Source organism: Bombina bombina, chromosome 7 (genome assembly GCF_027579735.1).
Source record: "Bombina bombina isolate aBomBom1 chromosome 7, aBomBom1.pri, whole genome shotgun sequence".
Lineage (NCBI taxonomy): Eukaryota > Metazoa > Chordata > Amphibia > Anura > Bombinatoridae > Bombina > Bombina bombina.
The window spans coordinates 138,542,415-138,564,702 of NC_069505.1; the positions used below are offsets into that span (position 1 = coordinate 138,542,415).

At 39.1% G+C, this 22,288-nt stretch overlaps 2 protein-coding genes across 3 annotated transcripts in view; one reads left to right on the forward strand and one right to left on the reverse strand.

Annotated features, from left to right (window-relative positions):
• KBTBD4 (kelch repeat and BTB domain containing 4) overlaps positions 1-22,288 on the reverse strand; it is a gene marked incomplete in the record, with an annotated part of 83,263 nt that overhangs the window by 48,714 nt on the left and 12,261 nt on the right. For both annotated transcript variants that reach the window (XM_053720357.1, XM_053720356.1), the window contains 1 exon segment: positions 21,273-21,382. In XM_053720357.1, coding sequence (XP_053576332.1) covers positions 21,273-21,382 — 110 coding nt within the window.
• Positions 1,451-2,885, forward strand: LOC128666010 (splicing factor U2AF 26 kDa subunit-like). The gene has a single exon (XM_053720359.1). The coding sequence runs from the start codon at positions 1,507-1,509 to the stop codon at positions 2,206-2,208; it is 702 nt and encodes a 233-aa protein (XP_053576334.1). The 5' UTR covers positions 1,451-1,506; the 3' UTR covers positions 2,209-2,885.

A 22,288-nucleotide genomic window follows, 5' to 3' on the forward strand; every position in this document is an offset into this window, starting at 1 on the left:
CGCAAAAAGTTTGATGTGTGTCAGTTACTTCTCTACTCAGGGAGAGAAGCTTCTTCTGCATGTTCCGACGCTGGTTTGCTACATAGGATATTATATTACCCGTTAGAACTGTTTTGGAAGCTTCCCAAAACAATTCCGGACTGAAACTGTGATCTCTATTGTCAGTAAAATAATCCATCCACGCGTGGGAGAAAAACTTACGAAAGGAATCAGATCTATATAGATGAGAGGGGAATCTAAGCATGTTTCTCTTAAAAACTGGACCCTCAAAATCAAAAACCAATTCAACCGGCGCATGATCAGATAGAAGAACGTTATGAATTCTATTTGATTTAACGTTGGGGATTAATGCTTCGGATATTAAAAAAAGATTGATACGTGCACATGAGGCTTTAGCCTTAGAGATACAAGTAAAATCATTATCAGTAGGATGTCTCAGTCTCCAGATATCACTAACCAATAATTCAGAAGACAGCTTAGAAAAGGTTAGGTTTTCAAATGTACCTACAGGTTTGCTTCTATATGCTTGAGAGCCTACCGGACCAGCCATCCTACCACACAGCGGATTTGGGGCAAGATTAAAGTCACCTCCAATTATCATATGAGAAACCAAATATGGCATCAGTGTTTGGATAAAACTGTTCAAAAAATGTCTATCCTTCTGATGATTTGGAGCATAGATATTGCATAAGGTGTATACACGGGTCTCTATTTTAGCCTGTACAATTAAATACCTATCTTTTAAAGTTTTTAAGATTTCAACTGATTTACCCTTCCCAAAGAGAATTGCCAGGCCTCTAATAGAATTAGTGTGAGATATATACTGGAGCTCCCCCACCCAATCACTTTTTAACTTATGTTCCATGTCGTTGAGATGAGTTTCTTGTAGCATGGCTATATCCGTACCCAATTTACGCAGATGCGTCAAAATTGCTTTTCTTTTAATTGGAGAATTAACCCCTCCAATGTTTAATTAACAAAATTTAAGTGTCAAAGCAACTAAGCCACGGAGTCTGCATCTCGCCGGAGAGGGGAACAAAAAAAAAGTAAGTAAGCTGAACATCTGTGGATAAAGAGGGGGTTTCAACATCCATTTTTGACCAAAAAAATATGCATTGACTTACCATCCAAAGAGATATGTGAGTCAATATATTGTGACAGAACAGAAGATATGTAAAAACACCTCAAAACAAATCCCTTGTGTTTCAAACCAAGCAACAATCATAAAGAACAAAACCACAAACCTTTTAGCATGTAGAACCATAAACATTTTTAAAAATGGTATTAAGCTATTAGAAGTACCCCTAGAATGCAGGGGGGTAAATTTTCAAAATAGTATTTACCAATATACCACTTCAACCTGGATCAGAGTGTGAGGAGTGATTAGGAGAAAGAATAGATGAACCACCTGAGGATTTAAGGAACTCTCTAACCTCACCAGGTGAGTAAAAAAATCTGGGGCCGAGTGTTCGGACAGGAAGCACAAAGAGTTCTGAGACTGGGAACATGGCCGAGTATCTCGCCTCGATTTTCGGAACCGAGAAGGACAAGGTTAACTGCTCCTTCTATTTCAAGATTGGAGCTTGTCGTCATGGAGACAGATGCTCTCGGCTTCACAACAAACCTACCTTCAGTCAGACAATTGTGTTGTTGAACCTGTATCGCAATCCTCAGAACACAGCTCAGAGTGCAGACGGCTCTCACATATTCTCATCTCTTTCAGGCCACGTGAGTGACATACAGGTGCAGGAACATTATGACGACTTCTTTGAGGTTTTTACTGAAGTGGAACAAAAGTATGGTGAGATCGAAGAGATGAACATCTGTGATAACCTCGGTGACCATCTGGTTGAGAACGTCTATGTCAAGTTTCGAAGGGAGGAAGATGCAGAACGTGCTCTTGCAGAGCTGAACAATCGCTGGTTTAACGGCCAGGCCATACATGCAGAGCTGTCTCCAGTCACAGATTTCAGGGAGTCCTGTTGTCGTCAGTATGAAATGGGAGAGTGCACCCGTGGCGGATTCTGCAATTTTATGCACTTGAAGCCCATCAGCAGTGCTCTGCGACGACAGCTGTACGGACAAGGACGCAGAAATCGATTGGACGGTTCTAAAGCACCATCCCCCATACGCTTCTCAGACAAAAATCGTGATCGAGATAGACGCCGGCGATCCCGCTCCCCCAGACAAAGGCACGGTCGTTTCTAAGGATGGGTCTAGTGTGTGTGAGCGTTGGGAGGTGGTGAGAGCTACGATGAGCACATGACTAGAGACGGCATCACCAGACCAGCTCACTACCATATCCCTGCTGTATTCACAGCCCCCTCTCTGACAACCGGAATAAAAAATGACAGCATCCACCCACTGGGTGCTATAACAAAATGTACTGAAAACACCGGCAGTGCCAGCATAACGCTTCTGTAGGTGATCACAAAAAAGCAACTTTTTTTTTTTTTTCCTTTTCTTCTTTAGCGAAATGCAGTTTTGGCACTTTGGTTCTACAGCCATGTGCTGCTCTCTGTGCCCACTTCTATATTTTTTTTGTTTGTTTTAAAGACATCTCAGCCTGGTTGCATTTTTACTAAACTTTGTGGCTGGAGCAGTCTGCAGAGCATTGCACATTCTTTGTTGTATTTAGGGAGTGTGCAGCAGGCCTGACACTGTATCAGCTGCGCAGGCCCATATTGTAACTGAACCAAGAATGTTACTGTAGGTTGCTAGGGTATGTAAGCAGGGTGACTTGTATATAGCAGGAAAGGGACGTTGCCTATTAATTGGAAAGTCTGAATATCTACTGTTTTGGTTTTCCAGGAGCATAACTGTGATTACAAATTAAATGGGGTTGGAAAGTGTAAGTGCTTTAGTATTAAAATAAAATAAAAAAACAGCACACACAACACACTCTGGAAGACTGTTCCTTTAAAAATCCTCCATCTCTGTTGATATTTTTTATTGTTGGTTTTTAGTGTCATTTTGTAGGATATTAAACATTTCAAGGGACCAACATTATCTGACATGTTTAAATAACTCACCCTTGTGATCGCCACTTAGCACCCAAAGACTGTTTCTGGTTGAGTAGAGCCAGCACCATTTTTATTTTTAGCCAGTAGATTCACTAACTGCTATTCCAATTCATTTGTAAATCTGAGGATTAGAGTTAAAAGAGAAGTGGAGAGGCAGTTATTGATTAAACTAAGTTTGCCCTTTGAGGGCCGTATGATGCAGCCCTTCCTTGCAAGACTCTGTCCTGAAATCAAGAGCGTATTGTAGTTGTATCGATTTCACCCAGTAATGTGCAGCTTTCACAATGGCTATTACTCTTTTAGTCTGTTATTACTTTCCTAAAGTGTGTTATGAAATGGCTGCCCCATGGGTTGCAGGTCATCATCTTTTATATTAATTTAAGATTCAATAAACATTTTTTTTTTTCTTAAAAAAAAAAAAAAAAAATCTGGGGCCTGTGAGTTTTGCTGGGTAGAGTAAAAACACCTTGTGTCCCCATTGTTTAGGGCCGTACATATGGGAGAGAATATGGGCGCTTCATTACCAAGTAATCTTGAAACAATTACATTTTTACATTATTATAGATAACAGCAGGTATTGAGCGGTATGCTCTAAGAATGGATATTTTTAATTGGAAATGTAAAAATTTGACCATGACTTGCCAAGGTACAGCACCCTTATCAGTACATCTTTCTGATCCAATTCTATGAGTCCTTTCAATGCTACCTTTGAAAAGAGAGGCCTCCAAACCCAGGAGAGTAGGGAGGGTGCATTCTACAAAATCTAAGAGCTCGTTATTTTTCACAGATTCGGGCACACCAACCAGACGCAAGTTATTACACCTGGATCTATTTTCTAGGTCCTCTAGACGCTGATGTAGAATAATATTTTTTTTTTTATTAGTCACACTGACATCTTCCAACTCGGACACTCTCTCCTCTACTTCTATGATTCTGGTTGAGAATTGTTTAAGCTCACCAGTGATGTTGTCTACACGTTTTTGAAGACTTTCTATTTTAGGCAAAAAAAGGGAGTTTATCTGTTGAACTATCACATGTGTCTCAGTGGAATAAGCATTTGATTCTGGAGATACAGGTTGTGTAATAGGCTGTGTATCAGGATTTTGTTTTGCCCTTCTATCTCCTGCTCTATGTTATGGGGCCATTTTAGATGAATCTAAGTATGTATCCATATTAAACGATACACTATCTGCACCATAACCTGAGTGAGTAAAGAGAGTCTAACCCTCAATTAGAGAGAATAGTACTGTAATATAAGTGACTGGAGTAAACAGAGCAAACTGTGAGTATGTGTACACAAAACAATAAATGAACAGAAATTAGCAGATTAAAGAAAAGCAAAGAACAATCCACCAAACATAAACCATTAGGAAACGTGCCACCAAGAATTACTTCAAATATGCAGTAGTGGCGTTATAAAGTTCTTACCAACCTAAGCAATATGCTGGAATAAGACTAGTGTCCCATTGGATTCCAGGGTGGAATTTTTCCATCTGTGTCTTTTCTCTTAATTTCTTCTTTGTTTATTATTTGTTCCTTTGTTTCTTCTTATCCTTATGGAGTCAAGTGTAGAAAAACAACTGGGGGTTTCACAAATAAAACGTAGCTCTGTTATGTGGCTTTATGGGGCATCGCCTCCGAGTTGTTGTTGGTACTTTTCAATCCCAGATGAGGAAATGTGAATGTGCTTTGTAGCGTGGGATGTGCTGATGCAGTAAGGCCCTTTCCTGCCTCCTCACCTAAGAGCCTATGTGAAAACAGCACTCAAGACTACTGTAGATTCAGCTCCCTACGATATTGCTGTTAACAAAACTTCCTGGTACAAGCAGAACGGCTTGCTACCGTATCAGTTATCACTGTAATGAAGCGAAAAGCTTGCCGGCTGGGTGTTTCAGCGTTCTCGCATAGAAAAGGGAACTGCGTCAGTCACTGCAGGTTTCCCTGGTTTCAATCCCTTCTGTTGCCGGATATCAAAAGGATTTTCCAAAGTTGGACCTCGCGATGCAGGTTGCATACAGCCTTGATGATAGCCAGAGGTCCTTCAATCCAGCGCTGAGACAATCTCATATAGTTCAATTAAAAGACACGGCCTGATTCAGTCTTTTAAACATTGCGCATATTTTCGCGCCCAAAAAGTGTATTTGCCGCCGGTGGGAGAGAGATGGTGTTCTCCTGCGTTAGTCGAAGCCCACACACCTTCTGTGTAAGGGTATAAACTCTTGAGGGCAATTTGTTGCGGAAAAAAACCAAGGATATAATCCTAATCTTTAACAAAAATAACGGAGCTCCTCCAAGATGCAGTAGCACTTGAGACCGCCCACCGGAAGTCCACTCTCACCACCTTTATGAAATAAATATAATTTGATTGATCTATTTAGTTGTAATTTATGTTTTCATTTAAACACAATTATTGTTCTAATTAGAGGTTTGTGTATGTGTAAAACATGTTTTAACAGTAAGTACAGTACAACATTGTTTTAAATGAGGCCATGTCTATAACTTACTTCCATGGTTATACAATGTCCATTGATCGATATAGTTCAAACAAAAATGAATGAGCATAAACTATAGTGAATTAGTTCAATATTTTATTTATATAACAATATTTTAAATAGAAATGAAAAACCAATGTCTTTAATTTCATGATTCTGAGATAGCAAGCAATAATTCACAAAATAGCAAATTAATTGTATTATATTATTTGTAATGCTCTTTTGTTGAAAAGCATAACACAGTATGCTCACAAGATATAGATTGGTGGATGCACATATGCTCTTTTAATTGGATCAACCATCCATGTGCATCGGCGTTTCTTCAACAAACGAAATCAAGAAAATATTTCAAATTATTTAATTTGAAAACATTTGAAAGTTGTATAAAAATGTATTTGTTCTAACCGAATCATGACAAAAATGATAAACCAGAATTTCAAAATTGAAATTAGTTTTATTATATAACATTCAATACGTTTGGGATACTGGTAACAAATGTAGTATTGACTTGGATTAATTTATCAAAATACAATGAGTGATCTAAAATACTGTAATAGAAGTAATAATAATTTTAAGACAAGAGGAGATCAGGAAGGAGAAGGAAGGTGAAAATTAGTAAGGTAAGAGTGACACATGACAGTATCAAACTACATTTTTATCAACCAAAAAAATAAAAACAGTTTACTTGATAAACAATTTGAAAATTATTATTAATCAAAAAACATCTCCGCTGCAGGTGCATCAAATTCAACTCTATAATATCCCATAAAAATAGGGTCAGGTGCAGGGAACTGTTGTTTGATAGTTGAAACAACACACGATGGAATAGGTCTGCGATTTACTTTACCAAGATGTCCATGTACCCACAAAGTAAATGCCCGATATGCTATTTTTCGATAATCTCTGTGTATTTAAAAAAAAAAAAAATTAGTATTAACTTTTAATTACTCTATTATACAGTTTAAATATAGCATAACATGTAATATACCTCTCTTGCAGATCACCGACACGTCTTTCACGTGTCCGTCTATCTGAAGCTCTATATCTGTGCATTTCTAACAGATATTGTCTGTCTTTCAGTCTGTCAAAATAATGATGTTGGCATATGCAGTCCACACCGGGTGTCATTAGTGGTTGCACCTTTATAATGTCTTTGCAACATTTGGATTCTAATTCTGTGGGCATTATAACACATCTGCCACACTGACACCAATCATTGGTACCCGCTCGTGAGTTTACTGCGGAATTACTGGTTTCTGATCCAGAACCTGCAGATGATGTTTGAGATGGCTTAATGATAGGGTCAAATATGTGTGTATCAGCTGGATCCATTGGGAGAGGTCTGCTGTTTCTCTCCTGTTGATACTGGGCCCGCTTAAGTAAAAAAAAAAAAAAAAAAAAAAATATGTAATTTATTTTTATAGAATATATATAAAAAAGTATATTCTATATCTTATTCTATAAAGTAAAATCTAAAATGTACCCGTCTCTGTATTTCTTTAATATTATCTTGGATCCTCTGTCTTCTTTGTTCACCAGATGACATTTCAGCAATTAACTTTAAAAAAAATATAGAAAGAAAATATCATGTAGTCGTATATACCTAAGAATGCTAAGGAGATGCAGAGTGGTTGCTACACATATATGCATCTTAAAGGGATACTAAACCCATTTTTTTAATTTAATGATTCAGGGATGCATGCAATTTTAACCAACTTTCTAATTTACCCCTATTATACGTTTTTCTTCCTTCTCTTGCTATCTTTATTTAAAATAGCAGGAATGTAAAGCTTAGGAACTGGACCATTTTAGGTTCAGCTCCCTAGATAGTGCTTGCTTATTAGTGGCTACATTTAAATTATTTAAGAAAAAAATTGGGGTTAGTATCCCTTTAACATTGATTTTAAAATAGAACCAAGTACCAAATTAAAGGGACATGAAACCAAAAAATGTTCTTTCATGATTTCAGATAAAGCATACAATTTTAAGCAACGTTCTAGTTTATTTTTATTATCTAATTTTTTAAAGGATATCTAGATATGCTCAGAAGCAGGAAGCCAGCTGTCAATTGGTGACAAATATATACCTCTTTGTCTTTAGTTTACTGATGTGTTTAGCTTACTCCCAGTAGTGCATTGCTGCGCCTTAAAAAAAGGATTCCAAGAGAATGAAGCAAAATTGATAGAAGTAAATTGGAAAATTGTTTAAAATTGTATGCTCTATCTGAATCATGAAATAAAAATGTTGGGGTTTATGTCCCTTTAATGTTCATTCAACAAAGTTTAAAAAGAGAGTAAAGCCATCAGATAACAGTAGTACATATGAAAATGTCAAAAAATTTCTATATCTATGAAGCGTGAATTAAAAATGTTGATTTTTATATCCATTTAAAGGGACATGAAATTAAAAATATTTCTTTCATGATTTAGAAAGAACATACAATTTTAACCAACTTTAAATTTTTCTTATATTCGATAGTTTGCTTCATTCTCTTGTTATCCTTTGTTGAAGATATGTAATGCGCTTCTGGGAGCAGGCAGAACACACCAGGTGAGCCACAAACCTGTAGCTCCTTAGACTACCTAGGTATAGTTTTCACAAAGGGATACCAAGAGAACAATACATAGTAGATAATAAAAGTACATTGTAAAGTTGTTTAACCACATAACGACCAAAGACGTGCCAGGCTTGTCCGACAAAAAAACGTTTGTTAATGACCAAGGACGTGCCTGGCACGTCCTCTGGGGTTTCAAGCACTGGAAGAGATTGTGATTGCTTCCAGCCGCTTTCAGGGTATTGCAGCGAAGCCTCGATATTGAGGCATTGTGTAATACCTTTTTTTAAGCCACTTTCTGTATCGGCCAGCGATGATGCTGATTCGTTGGTGGCGTGGGAGGCATAGCAGGGAGGCTCGCTCATCGCTGGAGGGGGCGGGAGGAGGTGTGAGAGGAGCAGGAGCGGGTGGGACCGCTACAGCTACGCCACAATTTTTTTAGTGAGTGGGAAGGAGGGAGAGTGTATATATATATATATATATATATATATATATCTTATGAGAAAGGGATCTGGGAGGGGTAACAGCTACACTACAGAAAACAGGTTTTATTTATTCATTTTAAAAATATAAGCAAAAAAACATAGGAAACTGGGTACTGGCAGGCAGATGCCAGTACCTAACATGGCGGCTAATAGGTATAAGGGGGAGGGTTAGAGAGCTGTTTGGGGGGGGGGGGGGCAGGGAGGTAAGGGGTGATACTACCCAACAACAACAAAAAATAAATAAAAAAAAACTTATTTTTATATTAGTAGACTTTCTGCCAGTACTTAAGATGGGAGTGACCTTTGGGGGTTGGGGAAGTGAAGATAGCTGTTTGAGAGAGGTCGGGGAGGGATCGGGGGGTGAAAAGCTAAAATTAGCTCTACAAGCTACCTAATTAACCCCTTCACTGCCGGGCATAATAAAAGTGTGGTGCGCAGCGGCATTTAGCGGCCTTCTAATTACCAAAAAGCAATGCCAAAGCCATATTTGTCTGCTATTTCTGAACAAAGAGGATCCCAGAGAAGCATTTGCAACCATTTGTGCCATAATTGCACAAGCTGTTTGTAAATAATTTCAGTGAGAAACCTAAAGTTTGTGAAAAAGTAAAAAAAAAAATTATTTGATTGCATTTCGCGGTGAAATGGTGGCATGAAATACAACAAAATGGGCCTAGATCAATACTTTGGGTTGTCTACTAGAAAAAATATATATACATGTGAAGGGTTATTCAGGGATTCCTGACAGATATCAGTGTTACAATGTAACTATCGCTAATTTTGAGGGGGGGGGAAATGGTTTAGAAATAGCAAAGTGCCACTTGTACTTATTGCCCTATAACTTGCAAAAAAGCAAACATCATGTAAACATTGGGTATTTCTAAACTCGGGACAAAATTTAGAAACTATTTAGCATGGGTGTTTTTTGGTGGTTGTAGATGTGTAACAGATTTTGGGGGTCAAAGTTAGAAAAAGTGTGTTTTTTTTTATCATATTTTATTAAAAAAAAAATTATAGTAAATTATATGATGAAAATAATGAAACTCCATTTAATGGCAAGAAAAACGGTATATAATGTGTGGGTACAGTAAACGAGTAAGAGAAAAATAACAGCTAAACAAAAACAACGCAAAGATGTAAAAATAGCCCTGGTCCCTAACGGTAAGAAAATTGAAAAATGGTCTGTCACTAAGGGGTTAAATAGCATGTTCTATAGCTATATAAATCATGAAAGAAAACATTTTGGTTTTACATCCCTTTAAACAGAAAATAGGGCTGGGCGATATGGGTGAAGAAAACTGCGATTGCGATTTAATCGCAATTTTATTAAGAATTACTATAACACCTTAATTTTTCAATAAAACGTTTATTTAACACTACAGAATCTTACTGTACATGTTTCTCAATGTCCAATACACTCTTGGAGCATAAAAATACAAACCAGAAAATAGTTAAAATAAAATTAGCTAGTGCTACCTGTGCTGTGGTTACATAGCAGAAACGTCTATTTAACAGTACACTACAGAATCTTACTGTACATGTTTCTCAATGTCCAATACACTCTTGGAGCATAAAAATACAAACCACAAAATAGTTTAAAAAAAAAAAAGTCAGTAAGGCACTTTAAAGTTTTTGTACAATACTCACTTTATTGCTCACAACTTTGAGCTGTCCCACTGCCACACCACTGCTTGACCACCGCCACACCACTCCCAGATGACTCCCACACACTCTTCAATCTCTTCCAAAATGGCCATTTTGCGGGCATTCTCAGGTCCGCCCACGGGCGCACACTGGCCCGCCTCTCATCCTCCCTCTCCGCCTCCGTTTTCATGACGATCAGAATATTTTTATTATTTTTTAAAATGCATACTTTTGCGGTTTTTAAACCGCTGCAATTAATCGCAGTTTAAAACCACATCCGCGATTAATGGGGCAGCCCTAATAGAAAACAAAATCTGGATTCAAATTTATGTTTAACTACAGTATTGTAAAATGGTTTAATGCTTTAACTACGTATACGTTTGTGATTAGATATAAAGATTTTCTTTCCTAACATACGGTGAGTCCACAGAATCATCAATTACTGTTGGGAATATCACTCCTGGCCAGCAGGAGGAGGCAAACAGCACCACAGCAAAGCTGTTATATGTCACTTCCCTTCCCACAATCCCCAGTCATTCTCTTTGCCTTCGGTGCAAGGAGGAGGTGAAGTTTTGGTGTCTGAAGATTTCACTTCAATTAAGATTTTATTATTTTGAAAGCCAGAGTAGGTTTGCTTTGACCTTTCCTCTCAAGATTGGGTCTAGCTGTACTCCACATTAGTCTCTTCAGTAGGGCAGTGGTAGCTTTAAAGCAGTTAGGAACTTGTAAGGTGGGCCTTGCTGCGTTTTCCTAACATATTTGCTGCCTATGGTATGGAAAGCCAGAGTAGGTTTACTCTCTTTCTTGTTTCTACAGGTCTCTGTGAGGAGCGACATCCTCTCATACCTAGTAAGCTGTCCTCCTGCCGGACGGCTAGATGCAGGTAAGTGCCTTTTTGTCTTCTAGAGCTGCTTGTGGGAGACTGGCACTTTGAGAATTTGTCCTGCAATATTAATTGAGAGACAGTATATCCTTAGCAAGGATGTCTTAAAGGCAGGGTGCAGGCACTTTATATATGTGTGTGAGAGAGACTCTGGTTACCTCTTTAATGGAGGCTTATTAAAGGGTTAACTTGGTTGAGAATAACGTATTTTCCCTTATTTTAATTCCCTTTGAAAATATAGTCCCTTATTAGTTATGCGGCTCTCTGGACCGCTCTGAGACTTTTTCTGAGAGATCGGGAAGAAGCTTATGAACGGCTGCGTGGTTTCTTTTTACCAGATTCGAGACCTACCACTCTAAGAGCGGTGTTGTCTTGTCAATCTTTTCATGTGGGACTGCTAGAGGTTTTATGGTATAAATACCAGCCTGGACTCGCAAACAGGTATTCCTTTGGAAAGAATTTTAATTTTGTTCATTGCTTAAAAGGGACAGTCAACACCCGGCAGAACTTAATCCCATAATTTAGATCCTCATAATAAAATGCGCCTGCACCTCCTCCCAAGTTAAATACCTCTAACGTTATAGGAGTAAGCGTCCACAGCACATAAGTTTTTCTGCTGTTGACATGGCCGCCAAACTTCTCCCCCTCTTCCTTCGTCCCCTTCTCTATAGAATTCAATGCTCGTTCGTGTTCTTGCTAATGCGCATTTAAAATTCTGCCCGCTCGCAAGCAGAAATCTCAAGTGCTGCTACGAATCGCCGTGAACGTGGGTAAAGAATCCCACCAAGGATTCTATTCTGACTGACTGCTAAGTTTAAAAAGAAAGGTAATACGTTAGGTTGGGTGGAGTTTGGCGGCCATGTCTACAGCAGAAAAGGGAATGTGCTGTGGACGATTACTCCATATCACTACAGGTATTTAACATGGGAGGCGGGGCAGGCGTATCTTATTCTGAGGGTCTAAATTATGGGATTAAGTTCTGCCAGGTGTTCTCTGTCCCTTTAAAAGTTTTATTTTGAGCGCTGGAGAGACTGCGCGCCTATTTTCTTTGAAGATGTTATGGCTCCGCCTTCTTCTCTATGGAGTGGCAACATTTTCTCCTCATTCTGAGTTAGCCTCCGTAACCCAGGTTCCTTAGCACGACTGGTAAAGAGTCTTGTTTGCATTGTCAATGTCCCTGTTTGAAACTAACAGCCTGCTATTAGTTTTGTTTTTTTGGAAGCAGGCACTTATGAAAAGTAAAGCCGCAACTACTGTTTATTTTTCAGTACATTCTCCTTTTTTTATGGTCTCAAAATGAGGCTTCTGTCTATAAGTCCTGTTTAGAATTAAAGGAGGTAGCCTTTGTGTTGCTAGGACAGGGGTATAGATGGGTTCAGTGGTCAGTTCATAATTATTATTTCCTTTCCCTGTCCTAAAGTTTTATTACTCTTAAAGTGACAGCGCACATTTTAATCATAATGATATATGCTCCTTTTGGAAGGAACTTTACATTTATAGAAATATGTTTTAAAGCCTCATGTCTCTCAGGATGATGCTGTTTAGGCATTGCCACAGCTTCTCCTCTAACGTCCCAAGCCTTAATGGCTACACATAAAGTGCCCTGTGTTTCCTCTCAATCTCCTGGAGGAGTTTAATTGCATACGGATTTTGATGCACAGGTATCTTCCGCGGTATCTGCAGCATTTTCTGTTTACTTTCCTATGTTAAGGGAACATGTAAGATGAATTTAAAAGTCTCAGATAGCAGGTTTCTGTCCTATCTATGGCTGCACAGGTTGCCCTTCCTTATGAGTCTAATGAGGATGTGTTGGTAGCTCTGAGGGCGAAATCTCAGATTCGGACAGTATAATTCCTTTATCTGATGCTGAAGTTGTATTCTTCAGATTTAAGCCTGATCACCTTCGTATATTATTAAAGGTTTGGCTTTCCTGGGTGACTTCAGTACGTCTGTCGTGAACCTTAAAGGGACATGAAACTCAATTTTTTGCTTTCATGTTTTAGAAAGAGCATACAATTATAAACAACTTTCTAATTTACTTATATTATCTAATTTGCTTCATTCTCTTGATATTCTTTGCTGAAAAGCATATCTAGATATGCTTAGTAGCTGCTGATTGGTAGCTGCACATAGATGCCTCCTGTGATTGGTTCACCGTGTGCATTGCTAGTTCTTCATTAAAGTATATCTAAAGAATGAAGCAAATTAGGTAATAGAAGTAAATTGGAATGTTGTTTAAAATTGTATTCTCTACCTTAATCATGAAAGAAAATGTTTAGGTATAGTGTCCCTTTAAGTAATCTAGTTAACTTAAAAGTTACTTCAATGTTCCTTTCTCTGTGAAAGTGTTTTCTGTTCCTGAACGTGCAACAGGGATTATTGCACGGGAATGGGAGAAGCCAGGGATACCCATTTCCCCTCCCCCTGTCTTTAAAAAGACTTTTCCTGTCACTGCCTCCACTAAAGATTCAGGTGCACTGTGTCTAGAGTAGAAGGGGTCTTTTAAGGACAAAGCTGGTGGTTTATTTGAAGTTCAATGACAACCTGCAGTTTGTAATGCCCATGTGTCAAGTGCGGCATCTTATTGGAATAACGTCTTGTCTGATTCAGTTTTGGTAGAGACTCCTTTGGAGGAGTTCCAAGACAGCATTAAGGCTCTCAAGGTAGCCAATTCCTTATTTGTGGATGTTCCTCTAAGTCCAAGCTTATGGAGCTCCGTACAAGGGTAAGATCTGGTCTGGCAGATATATCTTCTGATATCTCGGGTGGAAAGATAAGTAAGAAGACAGACCTATAGGACGTCAGAGTATTTTCGTGCCTTTCATAGTTTCAAAGGAAATCTTCCTATTCCAAGCAGGAACAGTCCAAGTCTTCTTGGACAACCTAGCTGTCTTGGATCTAGGGAAAGCAATCGAAACAAATCAGCAGCTGAGTCTAACTCAGTATGTAGGGTTTGTCCCTGATCAGGAAGCCCTCTGGTGGCTCAGTGTTAAGTCACTGAGATACAACATAGGGGCATGACAGGTGGCTATTAGGGTCAGACTTTTATATGTTTTATCAAACCTGGATACTAGATGTCCCAGATTGGAGCTGTGGACATAGTATCTCGGTGTTACCTATAGAATTATCTGCAGTCCAGACAGACTTGTTATGTATTCAGGTCGTTCCTCCCTGGGAGTGATAGTTCTAGTTCCTGTATAGGAACAGGGCCTAAAATCTATTTGAATCTTTTCGGGGGTTCCCAAAGAAAAAGGGGACTTTTTGGCCTATTTTAGACCTGAAGTGTCTCAATAATTCTTCTCAGGATACTATCCTTCAAAATGGAAACTACATGGGGCAACCAGAGTAGCTGTACGGCTGTCATATTCGCCTAGTACTCCTTAGGTTGGGAGATTAAGCCCCGCTGTGGGTGTCTGGTTTTAAAAACGACCATAGACCTGAAGGATGCTTACTTTCATGTCCCTATTCTCAGGGATTGTCATACGTTCCTGAGTTCCTCTTTTCTAGACAACCATTTTAGTTTGTGGTTGTGACGCCCTTCTTGGACGACTTATTGGTCCAGGCATCATCTTTCAACAAGCATACTGAGATCTTGTTGTCATTTAACATTCCCTCAGGTGGAATGTGAATCTGGAAGAGAGTTTCCTTGTTCCAACTACAAGGGTAGTCTTTTAGGGACCATATTGGTTTTCCTATTTATTAAAGTTTTTTCTATCAGAGGTGAAAGAATCCAAATTCTTCCCTCTGACCTCTCGCTGCATTTCCCTTTTCTCGTCTTCATTGGGGGCTCTTCTGTTATACATGCTCTGCCAATGGCATGGGGTCTTCTCAGTTCTGTCTCAGAGATAGATCTAGGAGCAGTCTGTGACCCTTTAGAGGTGCAAGGACTATGGACTCGAGAGGAGTCTTCTCTCCTCATAAACTTCTGGAGTCGGGAACAATTTTCAAGGTTCTGATGGATCGACTTCAGTTGTCCTTAGCCCAGTTTATCTGGTTTCAGTCAGACAATATCACCTCAGTGGCTTACATCAACCACCAGGGAGGGAATCAGAGTTCCTTAACCATGGAGTATGTGGCTCAGATTGTTCAGAGGGCAGAAGCTCACATTTGCTGTCTATCTGCCATCCACATTCCAGGAGTGGACAACTGGGAAGCTGAATTCCTGAGCAGACATATTTTTTTATTCCGGGGATTGGGAACTCCATCCGGAGGTGTTCTCCTCTTAACCCTCAAATGAAGGGTGCAGGAGTTAGATCTGATAGTGTCTTGGCAGGATTCCAAGCTTTCAAGGTACGATTCAAGGTCAAGAGATCCACAGGCCGCTCTGATAGAATGCTCTGGCGGTTCCTTGGGATTTCATGCTGGCATACCTGTTTCCTCTGTTTGTTCTCCCTCCACGAGTCATTGCTCGTATCAAACAAGAGAGAGCGTTGGTGATTCTAATAGCCCTGCATGGCCTACAGGATCTGGTATGCAGACCTAGTGGAGATGTCATCTCTCCCACCTTGGAGACTGCCTCTGAGGAATGACCTTCTGATTCAGGGTCCCTTTCTTCCTTCAAAATCTTGTTTCACTGAAGCTCTCAGCTTGGAGAGTGAATGCTTAGTTCTGTCTAAGCGTGGTTTTTCTGAGTCGGTCATTGGGACCATGATTCAGACTCGCAAGCCTGTTACGAGAAAGATTTACCATAAGATATGGAGTAAAAATGTTTATTGGTGTGAATCCAAGGGCTACTCTTGGAGTAGGTTCAGGATTCCTAGAATTTTGCCTTTTCTCCATGAAGGTCTTGAGAAGGGTTTGTCAGCCGGTACCCTGAGTGGTCAGTTTTCTACATTATCTATTTTGCTACATAAGCGTCTGGCGGTTTGCACCACAGATACTCATTCTTGTAATGCATTATATAAGTATCTAATAGTTTTGAGCATACAAGGATTTGAAATTCCTTACAGTATTTGATTAAACACATCGATAACACAATATCACATTAGCCATTATATTTAGTGGAATTTAACCAGAGCAAATGAAAAGTTACTTAGATTATAATCTAACTTTTTGTGCACATTTGATCATCAGATACGTTATGATAAGCACTCTCAAAGCAATAATATTTTCATAAACTTTCTGCACTTGTTGACAGGATATTTTACATTTAATGATTATATTGCCATTGTGTAGCTAGAACTTTCTTTTGCTACATAGTTAATTAGATAAAGGTCTAACACTTTTACAACTGACAAGAGGCGTGAGATACGATGCAGTGATAGGCTGATTCTATTTAGCCTTCTACCAATCAAAGATCAGGCTATCAATATGTAAACACAGTGGGCGTCTCTTTCATCTTACATGCCCAATATATGGAGATCCAGCGCAAAATCATATCAGGTAGCACTAGAATCAAGATAAAGCTTTCAAGATCAGACCGGCCCATTACTAAAAACTTAATACGAGTTGTAATAAATGTTATTTTTCTTCATACTGAACAATCAGGAAATATGACGTCATTACAACGGTGACTGAGATCTCCAACAGCCCATGAACACACATGCTGGTAACCTATCAGCATCTAGGGGCATGTACTTACTATGTCATAAAAGAGCTAATATTGCAGCCACGCGTACCCCTTTGAGGAAGCGTATGTGAAACGCAACCACGTCAGGCGATTCTTTGTATTTTAATTGCCCTCTAGTTGTTGTTAATCTAACTATTTGTTTCTATGTTGAACTAGTTTAAAAAGATAATATTGGAAAATGTTCCTTTAGAGGAAGGTGTACAAATCGGTACTCTCCTAGTACAGCTTGGATTGATAGCACTGCAAGTGTGGTTGCTGTGCTTATTTAAATTTGTAAAACTAAGCTAATAGCTAACGCTGAGCAAATGATCCAAGTTAAAGAAACAGTACTTGTTGGTGTCTAAAATTACATCAGCATGTTTCCTCTCTAGTAATACATTAACAATAGCATTCTAGTTACAACACAATTTATTAATATTTCAATAGACTCGCACTGGTGGTGTGTTTTTAAGTGTCTGTGTGAGCAGCAAGCAGCTCTTCCCATTTTTGCTGTTCTTTTTAATTTTAAAATTCAATTAAAAGTTAAATTTTAATGTACCATTACTCTAGTACTTACCTTTTTGTGGCCTCTGCTCTTATTTGTTGAATTTAAACTGTTGCTTAAAGGATTACTTTCTGTTATAATTTTTAAGCTAAACAACTAACATATTAAAGTTAATAAACATTAATTAAAACCTACTGACCTATATTTTCTCCAAAACGAAGTTTCATAACGTTCTAAAAGTTATATCTTTTATTCGCAGATGATGTCACGTTATCCTGCCCACTATTTTCAGCACTGCATATTCAAAATACTTAAAGGGACACTGTACCCAAAAAAATTCTTTCGTGATTCAGATAGAGCATGAAATTTTAAGCAACTTTCTAATTTACTCCTATTATCAAATTTTCTTCTTTCTCTTGGTATCTTTATTTGAAATGCAAGAATGTAAGTTTAGATGCCGGCCCATTTTTGGTGAACAACCTGGGTTGTCCTTGCTGATTGGTGGATAAATTCATCCACCAATAAAAAAGTGCTGTCCAGAGTACTGAAACCAAAAAAAAAGCTTAGATGCCTTATTTTTCAAATAATGATAGCAAGAGAACGAAAACATTTTTATAATAGAAGTAAATTAGAAAGTTGCTTAAAATTGCATGCTCTTTCTGAATTACAAAAGAAAAATTTTGGGTACAGTGTCCCTTTAAACCAATAACTTTGTGTTTAAAGCGCCATTTTGAAACCTAGGTATTGTAAACGGATTGGTACAGAGCAAAGGATACACACGGAGTGGGTTTGGAAAACAATTACATTTGCAGACAAGATTTCTGATATACGGTAGAGATATGTTAATGAAATGCTATTGATAAAAAGCGTATTTGGGGTAGTTAGTTAGTAACAGGCATAGAAAATATTTACTTACAGTGGCCCTTTTAAGTACTACTACAGACATATTTAACAAGGTGAATAAGTAGAAATTTACTTCATATGTCAGTTTTTCTTTTTTCTATAGTAATGTCCACTAGCCCAGCTGTTTTGTAGATCACCTTCATGAGAGTCCATTTACAACAGCGCAACGCTTGGCAGGGACCTCATCCATTTGTCTCCCATGGTTGTTACCATGCATGACCTCCAACGGCAAAATTATATTTTTTCGGTGACATTATGTTTACCATCTATTAGCCAATAACGGTGCAGGTCAATCGGCATTATGCCAGATAGCTAGTATGCTATTGGCTAACATCACTTCATTAATAGCATTCTGCCGTGGGCGGAATATACATCTATACTTCATGGTTTCAATATAATTGATAGAAGAATTAGAAGTAAGCGCTGGAGATGATATCCTGCTACCTCAGTTAAACCCCTCAAATTTTAACCAAACAGAACCATTAAAGAAAAAAAGAGGAGCGCTAAATGCACGGATACAATTTAATATATATGAATCATATAGTAACAAATAAGTTAAAAGGTATCAAACTAAAAAATGTTTAAAAACCAGGACAGCTCCTGTTAAAAATAAAATAGTGATTAACAATATCAATACAAAAACCCAGCGTTATAAAATTTCGGTAATGTGTCAAACATACATATTAGAGCAAAATCTCTCAACATATGCAATGTAAAAATAAGGGCAAATTGCTGTAAACATGTGAAAAGTAAAGTCCCAACTACTGTATGCGGACTAATTAGGGCAATATATTAATAACCACCAATACTGGAGGGGCTAAGCGCTATATAGCGCTTAGAAGACAAAGCAGTGTCTCAATAATAAGTGCTTATGACTTCAGAAGTCGGCCAATATTGGCAAAGTACCCTTATCCTTTGACCGAATGGATGGGGTTGTTTCGTGATCCGTTTTTCTAGTATATAAAAGATAAAAACATCACAATACATAATAAAAAATTAAACTTATAATAAGTACTCACAAACAAAACGTATTATTTATTAATTAAAGATGTTGTACAATATACATAAGATTATTCCAATTTTGAAAATAAGAAGTAAATAAAAAGAATGGATAACAGTGAATACACAAATCTCCACAGTATTACAATATATTGTTATCCATTTATTATTATTGCAATCTTAGTTATATAAGTAATTTCATTCAGAATTACCGCAATTAACAATATGAGAGTGATGAAGTGACACTCTAATATATTTACCTGTATACAGTCGTCAGTCGTGCATACAACAAGACAATCACAAGAGAGAAACAGCACTTCAAGAAATCAATCATTGTAGTGTATAGCATATTGATATCCTAAATGTTCCGTTTCTTACTCGTGATTGCTAATGTGACCCAAAGCGAAAACAACCATAAATCACACTGACAGTATATCAGAACACAGCGCTGTGGTACTGAGGAAAAGCGCTGCCTGCTAGAGCAAAGATTGCAGACGACCAAAAATCTCAAAGCTTGCATGTGCAAATCCAATAAGGACTGGAAGGGAAGTCTATTTGGAGTCCGCTGCACATGCGTTAATCTTCTGTGAGTACTGCGCATGAGTTATAGAGCGCTTACTGACCATTAGAATATTCATGAGGAAGTACATTGATTGGACGCATAGATTTCCGTTTGAACACCCCTTTTCAATGGGCTGTCTTACGTGACGTCAGAATGAAAGTCAAATTAAACGCTTTACCAGACAATCAAGCTTTGTTTTCAGAAACACGTAAGGTAGGTGATTTTATTACTTAGCTAAATGCATTCTTATAATTTGTTTATGAGATATTTTGTAGTGCTTTATAATCCTTTAAGTATTTTAACAAAAGCATCTTAAGGCAGCCAAAAAATTTTTAGCATGTCCTTTTAATGTGAGTAAAAGGGATACTAAACCCACATTTTTTCTTTCATGATTCAGATAAAGCATGAACTCTGGATAGTGCTTGCTTATTGGTGTATTTTAAATTTACTAAATATTATATCAAACAATCAAACAGAGGCTAAAATGTCACAATCCGCTCAGTCTGAGGACTTCTGACCCTCACAGGCACCCGTAAAGAGAGTGTTGTGAGATTGACGATTCCGACTTCTCCTCTTCCTGTATTTGCTGAAGGGCTGAGCGGATTGTGACACTCCTGAACCCACTCAATTCCGGGAACGGATTCCTGTGAGGAAACTGATTTTGTAGGAATTTTTATTTGCACTGTCTACATTAAACTCTACACTTAGGGACTGATTTATCATGTCAGGCGGACATGATCCACTGAGCTGATCATGTCCGCCCGACATCGCTGAATGCCGACAGCATACGCTGTCGGCATTTAGCATTGCACAAGCAGTTCTGGTGAACTGCATGTGCAATGCTGCCCCCTGCAGATTTGTGGTCAATCGGCCGCTAGCAGGGGGTGTCAATCAACCAGATCGTATTCGATCGGGCTGATTGCTGTTCGCCGCCTCAGAGGTGGCGGACCAGTTAAGCAGCAGTTGTCTTAAGACTGCTTCTTAACTGCTGTTTCCGGCGAGCCTGAAGGCTCACGCGGAAACAGCTGCATTGGGGCCGATTGACCGCTTGGTAAATTGGCCCCTTAGAATGGGATGCGCTTCTATTTTTGTGCTTTTTTACCAACTTTACATTACAAGAGTAATTTAAACCCTTAGTGATGTAGTTGCCAATAGCAACACATCAGCATTTCAGATGAGGACAAACTCAGATTACCTTCAAATTTAGAACATGCTAAAGTGTTTCACACAAATTTCACAAATAAGTAGGATCCTATCTCAATAAATTATGGGAACCCCAAAAAATACAAACTAAAAAAATAAAATTATAGGAGACTTGGCTCCCTGTGTTTATTAAAAGAGACATTGTAGTGCAAACGTTACATGCTCTAATGTAATTATTACCACTATCGACCCTACAAAGGGATGAAACACACAGTAGAAGTGTCAATCAGGACCTGTGGGGCACCTCTTGTTCCCAAGCAGAAACCATTGCGATCTAGTGCTCCTGACTGGATCAGTGGTGGGTTCCCTGCGGGTTACGAGCAGCAGTTCTACAGTGTGTTTCACTTAAACACACAGTAGAGCAGGGTCGACAGTTGTAAAATGACATGCTCTAATGAATTCGAGCAGGTAATTTTTTGACTATTAAGGCCCTTTAAGAATTTAAAAAAAAAAAAAAAAAAAAAAAAAACTTGCCTTAAGGCTGGAACCCAAAATCTCAGAAAATTCCTCACGCTCTTCCTTGTTGAAATTGATCCAGTTTTTGATTGCTACAGTAGGATTCTGTGAACATGGAACTCCATCTGTTACAGGAAAGAGAGCAACATAGATAAGAATCGCTTAGTAGAAAGGTGTATCACCTTTTTTATCTAAATCTTTGGCCAGGAAACCCAAAATTTTTCATTCAAGATTCAGATAGAGAATGCAATTTACTTTCCAATGTCCTTCTTTCATTTACTTTGCTTCCTTCTCTTGTTGTCCTTTGCTGAAAGGTTTATCTAGGCAAGCTCAGTAGCAGCAGAGAACCTAGGTTCTAGCTGTTGATTGGTGGCTGCATTTATATATAGATTGTGATTGGCTCACTAATGTGTTCAGGTAAAAAACAGTTGCTGCTCCTTCAACAAATGATACCACTAGAATGAAAAAAATTAGATAGAGGGGGGAAGTGAGAGGGGGGGAAGAGAGAGAGAGGGGGGAAGTGAGAGGGGGGGAAGAGAGAGAGAGGGGGGGAGAGAGAGAGAGGGGGGGAGAGAGAGAGAGAAGAGAGAGAGAAAGAAAGAGAGAGAAGAGAGAGAAAGAAAAAGAGAGGGGGGGGGGAGAGAGAGAGAGAGAGAGAGAGGGGGGGGAGAGAGAGAGAGGGGGGGGGAGAGAGAGAGAGGGGGGGGGGAGAGAGGGGGGGAGAGAGAGAGAGGGGGGAGAGAGAGAGAGGGGGGGAGAGAGAGAGGGGGGGGAGAGAGAGAGGGGGGGGAGAGAGAGAGGGGGGGAGAGAGAGAGGGGGGAGAGAGAGAGAGAGAGGGGGAGAGAGAGAGAGAGAGGGGGGGGAGAGAGGGGGGGGGGAGAGAGAGGGGAGAGAGAGAGAGAGAGAGAGAGAGAGAGAGGGGAGAGAGAGAGAGAGGGGGGGGGAGAGGGGGGGGGGGAGAGAGAGGGGGGGGGAGAGAGAGGGGGGGGAGAGAGAGGGAGAGAGAGAGGGGGGGGAGAGAGAGAGGGGAGGG